This window comes from Lissotriton helveticus, chromosome 3_1, assembly GCF_964261635.1.
Source record: "Lissotriton helveticus chromosome 3_1, aLisHel1.1, whole genome shotgun sequence".
NCBI classification, from domain to species: Eukaryota; Metazoa; Chordata; class Amphibia; order Caudata; family Salamandridae; genus Lissotriton; species Lissotriton helveticus.
In genome coordinates this window covers 389174244-389186374 of record NC_136061.1, presented here as the reverse complement: position 1 = coordinate 389186374, position 12131 = coordinate 389174244, and the positions used below count along the sequence as shown (strand labels likewise).

At 44.8% G+C, this 12131-nt stretch overlaps 1 protein-coding gene across 4 annotated transcripts in view; it reads right to left on the bottom strand.

Moving 5' to 3' along the window:
- Positions 1–12131, bottom strand: part of SMG6 (SMG6 nonsense mediated mRNA decay factor) — a 1202478-nt gene that overhangs the window by 47288 nt on the left and 1143059 nt on the right. For all 4 annotated transcript variants that reach the window (XM_078680136.1, XM_078680134.1, XM_078680133.1 and 1 more), the window contains exon 16: positions 5231–5378. In XM_078680136.1, coding sequence (XP_078536262.1) covers positions 5231–5378 — 148 coding nt within the window. The remainder of the gene's footprint in view (positions 1–5230; positions 5379–12131) is intronic.

Below are 12131 nucleotides of genomic sequence, written 5' to 3'. Positions count from 1 at the left end.
CAGAAGTCGCTTTGAGGGGGAACCTCTACCAGAAATTCGGCCAGTGCCAATGTTGGATGATGGAACCATGCTTGGCACTGGAAATGTACCCCACAAATGGCCGGATGCATTGTTTTCTTCCACACTGGGGCTATTTTTCTTTGCATGTTAGAGGCAGAATACTAACCTTTTGGAAAGCCTGCCACACTTTGAATGGCGGTCTAGCATTGGGCTATCTTTGTCATACATACTCATACGGTAGGTGTGGTGCTGAAATCGCCATAATCTTTGCTGGAATTAGCATTTCACTATGGTGGTCCCAATGACATGTGAACGTGTCTCCTTTAAGAGATACCTTCCATGGAGGAACCTGGAGGGACATTTACAATGAAGGCACCTGCAAATAGGTCTGCTCAACCACAAAATGTGCGGTTATAGACAGAAAATCTGTGCTGGCTTTTAATTAAAAACATGTTTCAAAACAAAATCTTTAATTTCCATGTAAAGTATAGGGAACCCTAACTTTGTAAATTGAAATTGTGTTCAATGGAAAATTTACCTGAAACCACATTTCTCAGAAATACACTATGATGAAATGACAAATCTTTTACAGAAAGTGAGTGACGGGCAGCACTCCATGGAATGCTGAATGGACACCTTTGTGGGGGGCAGAAATGGTTCTTGAGGGGAGGGTGGACTGGAAAGAATTGAAAGACAGTGTCCAGGATTAATGAGGAGGTTGGAGGAACAGCATTGTTGGGAGTAGGGCCTATGGCATGGTTGGATGAAGGGAACGTGCGGGGCATAGCACGGCTAGGACAAAAGTGAATAACACAGAGGTAAGTGAGGCTATTGTAGATACAGAGAGGCGAGAGCAAAGCAAGTTTAAGTGAAGACACATGGGTAGAAGAGAGCACAGTGTAATGGAAGGAATAGTGAGGAGGCACCTGCAGACCAGTCGGGCGAAGGGACAGTGGAGTAGGGAGCAGTACATGTGTGAAAGGACAGGGTTGGAGAAAGCCTTTCGAGGCTTCGAAAGGGCAGTGTGGTGAAGGGCAGTGCACAGCTCCTTACTGTGAACGGGGGGCATACAATGATTGGTTCTTGGGGTTGTTTCAAGACAGCACGCATCGTAAACAGCTAATAATATAAACCCTCCCCACACCTATGCCGCAGTCCCTGCCTTCTTTACACAAGGGCATGTTTCTAGCACCCAATAGATTCTCGGCCCCTTGAGCACAAAGGATAAGTGACAGCATCCAGGAGCAAGAAGTGACCCTCGAACAGCCAGGCACCTTCAAGGTTAGCTTGACAACAGTTGGGATAATTCTGCATGGGTCCCGAGAGTTAGTGAAACTCAGCCAGATGCACATCTGACCACTTCAGAGTTTTTGCGGCCGCGTCAGACCACCCAGGAGATGGTCCGTACTGCCAGGGTGAAGGAATGTTTACCAATAACTGCAAGGAGCTTTATGTTTCCGTGCGAGCTTAGTAAGGGCTGTAAGCAGCGTCGGGCCCAATTTTGGCTGGTAGCACTGGGATGTATGTAGAGGCCAATGACTGCAGCTGCCAAACCTCGGGACCAACCACAGTAAGTATTTCACGTGGCAGACTGAAAACCACTCTCCCAAACACTGCCCCTTAAAAACATCCCAAAAAGTCAAATCTATTTTCTAGAACTGATTAGCTAAAAAGAGTGCTCCATAGTTACTCTCTCTTGTACCGAGATCCCAAAATTCTTCAAATTGAGCCCAAAAAAGGAAACAAATAGTTTAATATCCTCAATCCCAACAAGGCACAAATCATTAAGAAAAACACTAAATAGAATAGGGAACCGATCACGTCTTGGCACCAGTACAATTTAATAGGCCTCACAATAGTCTCGGACAAAAATACAGCTTTTGGTACATGTGAAATTAGCAAATTATCACCTCTCCTACATATAGAAACTAGAATATTTCCTACACCACCGACTAAAAGCTGTACTGAAATGCCTTGCTGGTCTCTTTTGGAAGCACTGTACACACTTCAGCGTGACTAGCTGTCAAGCCCCACAAATGTGTGCATATTGACTCATAATAAAGTAACTGCATAGGCTCCAACTAGGAGCAATATCCTCCAAAACCCTGTGCACAGTATACATAGTCATACCTCGAGCAAAACTCCAACCCCAGCTACGTGATCTCACCATAATTAATAACAACCCTAAATATTCTAAAAAACACTTCGGCCACACCAGAGAAACCCATAATAGAGTCAATAAAACCACAAAATGCATAAATATCCAGCTGAAAACATTCTAATATGTGTGCACTCGGTTAAATTAAAGGAATACACTCTTAAAATTACTAAGGGCAACAAATATAGTGCGTGAAAAATGTCTGTGAAACACTCATATCAGAAACCTTAGTGTACTCCAAGTAGCGACGAGAAAATGCCATTTCTCTACCTATGATGAGGGGTTGGCCATGGCCAAGGTCACCTCATGTTAGGAAGCCTCCCACTTGGTTATCAATGAATGGCTCCACAGCCTGCAAATGGTCCAGTATATACAGCAGAATTATAGTGTTCCATAGTGTACCTCTATGGGTAAAACACTCAACTAATATCACACCAGCACCACAGTGATAACAGATGCATGGCAAACATTCCTTTTACAAATGGGAGTGGGCGGCTAGGCTTACAGGAGAGACCTCTCTGTGGGTAGGCAACTAGCTCCCTCTGGTGTTTGCACTACAGGGATTTGGAGGATGGGATTGGGATATCCTACTTAAAGTAGGCAATGTTCTCAATATAGGTCAAGTTACCTGATCCTACCAGAAGACAAGGTTTGGACAGCTGCCCTTTTGGAATCAAGAGGGGTAGCCACATCAGCTAGATAGAGAAAGATTCAATTTAAGCAACTGCACTGAATGTCATATAACTCCAAACACCGGTGGCGAATGTGCAGGGAGCCTTTCCTCCTTGCCTTAGTTGCCAGATCCATGATGGTCGTTTTCTTCTTACAGTTTGGTCATGCAGATTTAGTCACCCCTTTTGGGAGGGAATAGCGTTTTTTTTAATAGAATTTTTGAGTGAACATGTGAACAATAAACCGGTGGTGGCATTGATGAAGGTCTTTTGAGAAGAGGATTTTGCCCAAGAGGAAAAAGCCCTACTGGGATTGGGACTAGCACTGGCGAATAGCACTATTGCACACAATTGGAGTAAAAGAGTGTCACGTATGACTACTGGCTGGAAGGCTGTTGGCTACGCAAACTCACCATATATGAAGCGCGTGATTTCCCCCAAAAGTATAAAAAATTGATTCAATATTGTGGCACAGGGAGGGGGAAGCTGAAGGACTTTTTGGGATTTGCTGGGAATACTGTGGGTACTACTGCAGTGGGGTCATGGCTTAGTTGCAATGCAGGATACTTTAGGAGTGGGAATAATTAAAGATATTAATTGCACTCTAATTGTGGAGGTTTAAGCAACGCTTTTGTATTTTTATCTCTTGAGATTTTTAGCATTGCAATGAAATGCCAATAAAAAGCATTACAAAAAAGACCCTTGGTGTCATTTTGACGGTTACAAACACATCATCATAATATTTATTTTGGAATATTAAAATGTTGCATAAAACATTCATCTGTATAGACAATAATACCAGACAAAGCAATGAAAAAAGTAAAAAAAGATTACATTGATCGAACTCCAAAATTTCTTTTTAGTTTTCACATGATTATCAAAGTGCATGTGCATAGCAAACGAGCGATAAATAAAACCTTCAAGTAATGGATTCAATTTCTCTTTAAATCTTACTTCGCACAAAAATTTAAATACATATTGAATTTTTTTTTATTTAATCATCACGAAAACCTCCTTTTAAACATGATACACTTCTTGAACGATGAAAGGCCCTAAATAGGCAATTTACTTTGCAAAATTGGACGCATGGAATCTGTTTTTTACATAACGACAAAGTACCCTTCCTTGTTCCTATATTTACCAATTCTATGATAGTGATAAGCAACAAATTTCCTAACCTAGTGTAAAATAAACAGGAAAAGGGGAATTCATTTCATTGTCACACTGTCCCAGGTTCCAAATGCAAAACATACGAGTTTGCTTCAGATCACCTGGATATCAAATTCGGCAGTGGAAGAATGCCTAACCCAAACTTAATAAAGAGGTTTCACATAGTCACGGATGTCATATGCTCCAGCTATTCTTCTCTTTCCACAAGGGGGACCGAGTGAGGATTTGCAGATAACTTTACTTCTTCCACTAGCATAGTATATTAGAATTTCCTTTTGACCAACCAATAGCACTTCCCTGGGTTATAAAGGCTGGCTTAACCAAAAATTAATTGAGACATATATTAAGAACATTTTACGCATGTGATCCACCGATGCAAGTCTCACACACCATTACAATTAAGGAGCTCTTCCTGTGAATGCTGGCAGAGCAATACAAACGTTTTCCCCATAGTTTACCCCAAAACAGCAGAGGGTCAATAGCTCCAGTATACAACAGTTTTAGCTTCCAAATCAAAGTGAACTAGATACACAGGCGCCCACTGGGGAAGGTTACAGACTCGATTTATAACCTAATTCCCCTAACACAACATTGTTTAAGATCTGGGCACTTTCTAGTACCTATGCACCCCATGTTCCTTTAAGCTGAACCATGGACCCAGATAATAAAACTTGTCAAAGGACTGCATTACTTCAAGTAAGAACTCAAACGATCTTCCAGGTTTATATGTATGCCAGACAATGAGGATTTTAGATATTTGAACATTCTACCTCAAATTTCTTCTCACAGAATGTTTGAAAAGCAGATAGCTCATTAAGCAGTTAAATTTCAGTTCCAGGTCATAACATTGCCTCGTATACATACAGCAGACACGAAACAAGGATACTCCTATCACAAGGACAATCATCTTTAACACCCTCGAATGCCTGTTCTAGACCGTTTAGACATTAAATAAAGAGGGAGCCAGTAGGCACCCTTTCCCACCCAGAAGCAGTCAGTTCACCTCGAATCGTTAGCTTACCATAGCAGAGAATAACAACAAGGATGTGATGTCTGTCCTTTTCATTTGAGGAGTGTGGTTACTGCTAATTGATGGGCACCGGGGTCTCAGAGGACACAGGAAACGTCCATATCCATCTACTGCCAGGTACCAAATATAACTGATTGACCTCGCAGGCGAATGATAGCGTAAGGCCCCTAAGACCGTCCCCACTCCTCATTTTATGCTTACCAATCAGGGGCACGACCAGGATGTAGTGCTTGTAATCAAGCAGCTGCTTAAGGCTGGGCAGATGGTCGATGAAGCCATTGGTGTCAGGGACGAGGAAGAGTGGACGGATTTCAAGCTCGATTTGTCTCATGCGGTCCTCCAGCACAGCCTGCAATACAAGGGAACACATGTCAACAGTAGCAAAACAATGCACAGTTCCAGGCATTACCAACATAAACAAAAAGTACACAGGGAGCACAGTAGGCCCATCTCTGAACAGGTGCTATAGCCATTGAATTGTCATAGGCACAACATATATACGCACAGGTAACAGTGCTCCAGGACAATACCTGCACAGGTGAGAGAATGCTTTAGGCTCATATCGAAATAGAAAGAAGAGCTTCTGTCTCACACCATCAGAAGTGGATGGGATCCCTGAAGAAGAGGTCGAACAACTGTCCACATCTGTCTATGTGTAAATGAATTTCAGGTCCATAAGTGCGCCTGTGACATGGCTCCAGGCCACCACACGCACAGAACTGACTTCAAACCAGGCTCAATTATATAGGGTATAGTGCATCATTGCATGCATTCCCAGATGAGAAAGGCCTCCACAGTCAATACCTACACTAGTAAGAGTATAGAAGACAACCCCAGAGGTGAGACACTGCTCTAGGTCCATATCTGCCCAGACAGGAGTACTCCAGGTCGATGCTTACAAGGGTAGTAGAGCAGAAGGCCTACATTTTTACAGTGTGCAGCACCCCAGACCCACATCTGCATAGGTGAGAGTGCTCGAGACCCATCCAGCTGGGCGAGAGCATGACTCATACATGCACAGATAACAGTTCCAAACCTATATCTGCACAATTGAGAGATTCCAATCCATAGAAGGGTGAGAGAGCTCTAGATCCATACCTGCAAAATCAAGAACAGGCATTAGAGAGAGTTCACTATCTGTATAAATGACAGGGCACCAGATCTAAATCTTCACGGGTGAGTATGTCCCATACAATAGATTTATGGTCAGAGGAGAAAGTTATTTATCTTCAGTAACTCTATCTAACCGCAGATACCTCACAACTAGAAAATTCCTCCGGCATCAGACTTAATCTGGACACTTTTCATAGCAGTGCTCCCATCATGCCTTGATACCTTCCGCACTCTTGGACACAAAGTCAAAAACAATTTGAGGTACCAGCGTGCAGATCTCCAATTTGGGACCCTTTTTAGATGGCAAGAGAGACCACTCCAGACAATGGGGAGGAGGAAAGGCAATGAAGAACGTGTGGTATCTACTAGAAAGAGTATTATAGAGGGTAAGTAAATTTCTCTTCTGATGGATTCTTCTAACTGCAGATTCCTTACCTTTAGACTAGATACCAAAGCATTACATTCCAAGGTGGAGGGTCTGAGGAGTGAGTTCAGACCAAAAACATCTTGCAGGATTGAACAAGTGAAATTCTTTTCCCATCAAACCTGGCTACCCAAATTTGAAGTGCTTCATGAACATGTGCACTGACACCCATGTCGCGGCCTGACAGATGTCAAGAACAGGCACTCCAATGCAGTGGTGGCAGCATTAGCCCAAGTCGAATGAACGCTCTTTCTAGAGGCTGCCTTTTGGCCAATCTGCAGTAGATTTTAATGCAAAGGGCTATCCGCCTTGACAAGAGACCTTTTCTGCACTGCCTTATCCTTCTTTGTCCCAGCGAACCCCACAAAAAGCTAATCCTCTAACCAATGGTGTTTAATGTGACCAATGTAAAGCTTAAGGTCCTTTTGGGGTCCAGCCGATTAAGTATTTCCTCCTGTTATTGAGGGCAGGCAAAAAAAAGTTGGAAGGGTGATAGATTGCGCAATGTGAAAAGGAGTCCAGACTTTTGGAAAGAAATCCACCCTCATCCTCGTGACCAGTTTGACTGGAAAAAAGGAGCTGAAAGGCAGTTGCACCGATGCATGTCAAACCTTTGAGAAAAAGTATCTCAATAGGTGATTTAAACAATGATGGTTGTTCTGGTGAACACATAAAAGCCAAAAGGAAAAGCACCTTCAACGGTGCCTTTACTAAAGCCTTGCTGAGCCTAAGACTAAACGAATAACAAAATATTCAACAATTAGGCTTGCAAAGGGTCTTTCCTATGGACTCAACATCAGGCCACAAATCTGTCCCAGCAATCAGCGTAAACAGACTTTGTGGAAAGACACCTAGCAGTCAGTAAAAAAACTGTGACTGGTTCGTAAATCAAATGCAGTCAACTGACACTGCTCAATCTCCACACATGGAGGTGTGGATTGTGAAAGTTTGGATGGAGAACCCTACCCTACCACTATAACAGAATACCCAGAAAGTGGTACCCTGATCCGAGGGCAGACACACATGCTCAAAAGGTTCATGTACCACACCATCCTGGCCGAATCCATTGCCATCAGAATGACTTGAGCACGGTAATTCCAGGGTTTCTTCATAACTCTAGGTAGACGAGGCAGGGCCAGGAAGGCATACAGGATCGCCATGGTCCACTTCAGCCGAAACGCATCATCCATGGAGAGCCTTCACTAGAATTACAACGTGCAACTCTTTGGACGATGCACATTCCCAACGGTGGCAATGAGATCTAGAAGGGTTCTCCCCATTGTTGGAAGATACTCTGTGCCACCTCAGGATACAGCCGCCATTCATGGTTCATAAGGTGCCGCTGGCTGAGCTCATTCACCCCAATGTTCAAGGATCCACCTGGGGGTTCACAATCTGGGATATGACCTTAAGATCCAACCATCACCAAAGTCACAACGCCTCCTGGCACAGTTTCCAGGACTCCACTCAGCCCTGCTTGTTGCAGTACAACATGGCGTTGGTGTTGTCCTTAGAACCTGGAACAGCCTCTCCTGATGGGCGACAGGAAGGCCTTCAATGCCAGACAAATGGCCCGTAGCTCCAATACATTTCAATGGAGACGGGTTCTGCTGGAGACTAGATTCCTCTGATCTCCACCGGTCCAAGATGACCTACCCAATCCAACAGGAACGCACCACCATGAGCTCTGTGTGGGAAAGCGAAAGGGTATGTAGCTGGTCAGGTTGCAGTCGAGCAGCCTCCAATGCAGAACTTTTGCAGCCTCCTCCAAAAACTGGATGACATCATACAAGTCTCCTTTGTGCTGGGCCCACTGACATTTCAGATCCCACTGAAGAGTCCTCATACAACACCTCAGAGCGAACAAGCAGGATGCACAATGCTAAGAAGCCAAGAAGCCACAGAGCAGCTCTCACCAATATTCAAGACCAAGGCTGAAAAATCGGGATCATGTCCCAAATGTCCTGAACTCGTTGCAACAGATAACAGGCCCTGAACTTCACCAAGTCCAAGACAGCTCCTACAAAAGTACCTGCGCAGGAGTACGGTGTGACTGACTCGTTGATTGGGAACTCCAACAGTGTCAGAAAGTTCACCATTGTCTGGAGGTGGTCTATGGCGGACTGTGGCGAGCCAGCCTTAAACAACCAGCTGTCGGGAGAAGGGAATAAAGGTAACCCAACCTCTGAAGATGGGCAGTGGCAACCATCACTTTCATGAACATCTGAGCGGCACTGGTAAGGCAAGTGGAGAGCATGGACAACTGAACATACTCTTGGCCAACCTTGAACTGCAGCCAAAGTCTGTGAGACTATATGGTGGGTACATAAAAGTTCATGTCCTGCAGGTCTGAGGCTACCATCCAGGCCAAATAAATCTTGGGCCATTGTGAGATTTTTTTTTATCCTCTGGATGGCATTCCGAGGTTGAAGATTTAAAATAGGCTCAAAGGAATAGTGAGAGTAAAAACCAGTCCCTATTCCGGAGTCAGGAACCCTCTAGATGGCTCCTTGGGGCAATAGAGCTCACACCTCTTGCAGTTAGATGGTGCTCCCGTGAGAGCCACTCTGGTGTGGGAGGAAGATTCGGCAGGTCCGAAAAGAACCAAAAGACATAACCCTGCTGAATGATGTCAAGGACCCATCTGTCGAATATGATGGGCAGGGATTCTGGTATAAAGTGTTGGATCCTACCTCCCACAAGGCAGTTGTGTGTCACTAAGGGCAAACTATAGTGACTTGGATGCTGATGCCTCCGTAGAAGGGGTACTGGGACTATTGATGCCCCTGGTGACCTGCACAGTGCATGCCAGTTGCCTTTCACTGACCATGGAAGGACCGGTGTGACTCCAGGGGGCGGGGGAGTCTGGCATTAACTGTACACAAACCCTCTAACATAGCCTTTAAAAGACCAGAACTGATATGGAAGCTGTCTGGCAGGGTCAGGAGGCCCAAGGAGTGCGCCGTGGCACAACTTTCCTTAAAGCATTCTAAGGCAGAGTCAACTTGTTCACCCAATACACGGGGTGCACAGAAAAGCATATCCATTGTGGATGCCTGCATATCTCCTGATAAGCCTGTGGATTGTAGCTATGCCTGGTGCATTAGTGCAATAGCTTGCCCCAAGTAATTGGTGTCATCCATTTTAGCATGAATTACTTATTTGGCCACATGCTGACCATCTTGAAAGGTTTGAGCCAGGGAGGCCTTAAATTATTCAGGGACCACTAGCAAGATCTCACAGGCAATGTTCCAGAAGGCATGACTATATCAACCTAGAGGTATACCATGCATACCTCGTGCGGGTCCATTACTGACATGTTTTGTACAGTCATGTCTGGTTTGAACCCTGTCATTTTAGATGGGGACATTGTTCCGTGGCAAGCTGGAGTTTGGTTTAAAATATTCAATTACCGATAAAAGGGGGAATGAGGCTTTGAATCAGTGTTCACAAGAACAGAAATAAAGGACCTGAGGTCAGCGAGGAGCAGTGGTGCTTATATGCTACTCTGCCCCACTGTTTCTAGGGCAGAAAAAGGCCAACACAGAGCCGCTCTCCACCATCCATGTGTGACAGCCCTGCTATGAAAAGTTTCTCAATCCAGTCAGGCGCCTGGGGATTAATCTAAAGGAAATTCCCAGTCCATTACCTGCTCCTGACTCATCCTTGCAACGGTGACATTGTTCCAGACTCATCCCTGCACAGTTGAGCGAGATCCACTTAATTGGGTTAAAGAATCCCAAACCCATCCCTAATGGGTGAGAATGCTCCAGACTCAATCCTGAACTGGTGAGAGTGATCCAGTCCACTACCTGCATGCGTTAGAAAACACATCCATGCACAAGTGAGTGAGCTCCAGATCGAAACCTACAAGGATGAGCAACCCTTAGTCTAATATCTGCATGAGTTAGTGAATTCAAGACCCATACACAGATTGTGAAAGGACTGTGTTTTTAAACTTGTTGTTCCCAGGGCCAGTGGTCTGTATAGCAGGGTTGCTCCTTGTTGAAAGAGGTTTCTGGGTATTTCATCATTTTGATTGTGCTGCAGCATTCAAAGTCAGCACCACCAAACACAGTGGAGTTCCTCGAAAGAGCTTTAATGGAAGCAAAATGTCATCACGTCAGGATACAACCTTAGTGAAAATTGAATAGTTTCAATGAAAGATTACCTCATTTAAAAGTGGTTAGTATTCTACAGTTAACTGATGACTGCAAAAGCAATACAAGCTGCACTGTCTACATCTAGCATAATGCCAGGGGACATTGATGAAGACAGGTACCGGTGAAAAGTTCTGTGTTGCTTTGTTTGAGCACTGCTACAATCTCTGTTTCTATTTAATACCCATCCATTCACAGGTAAAAAAAAACAAAAAACCTGCAGACCCTCCTCTGGCAGATGAAGGTACGCCTAACCACAGTGGCGGTTGGTGATGTACAAAAATGGTGAGGTGCTATATAAACATACATTAAAATAAATATTTAACACAAAAAAAACCTTTCACTGCAGCACGTCCTCAATTTTCTCCAAATCCCTGGTTCCAGACTCCTTCGAGCGCGATGTCCCACAGCCAACTACCTTATCCAATCCAGACGCTGCTCTCATGTTGTTAACAATGTTAAGCAGCATGATTAAAGTGTCTGGATAGGCTGGCTCATTGCTACGAAAGGCACTCCTGTGCTTTTCGGAGAGCTGGGCCAGCTCTCCAAAGGTTTGACTTGCACGTCGGGAGTGCGTAGCAAGATAGCCGGCCTAACCGACATGCGCACTTCAAACTGAAGTGGCCACTCCTCATTGGTTCCAATCAGCAGCAATGAGAAACTGCCCCGCCTCCCCGCCACCCCACATTCACACTCCGTTCGGCAGAGAGTAAAAACATAAATTGGTGATAAGATCATTTCATTACCATTTTTTTTTACTATTTCTGCAGCAGTGTGGGGGTGACGCTCCTCTGTTCGTATGGAGGAACCGCTGCTGCCTAACTAATTTCTACAGGTAAGAGTTCCATATATACAAAGTTAAGTGCTTCTAACAGGTATCTGCAGAGGTGAGACAAAGCTTGAATACCATAGGACCCGGATCCCCCAGCAGTGTGCCCGCCTCCCCCTATCTGACATGCAAGCCCACATTGAAATCACCAAGAGATTTAAAGTGGGTATAAACGGCCATGTTTAATCACAAACAATCCATAAACATGACAAGCAATAACATGCATAAATGATATTTGAAAACACATTTTTAATAATGACTTTTATGATTGCTCCTATTATCATGCCCCCACCACCAAGGGGCCCTCTGGCTCGCATCTCGCAACTGGGCATCCTACGCCAGGTGCCGCGCACCTGCCCCTTAGAGTAGTGGGCCCCAACCTCTGATCCTTGTCCGCCATTACCAGGGCCCACCCCTCGACCACCAGGCTGCCCAGGGACCCAGGAGGCTCAAAATCTGTCGCCCTGGCCTCCCCAGCCGGTGGTCACTTTTTCCCAGCGAAGAGCTTACCGCCTCTCCCCCCTCAGTGCTGGCCTAGGACCATAAAAGCAACAATGCCCTAGAGAGCTGTTCCTT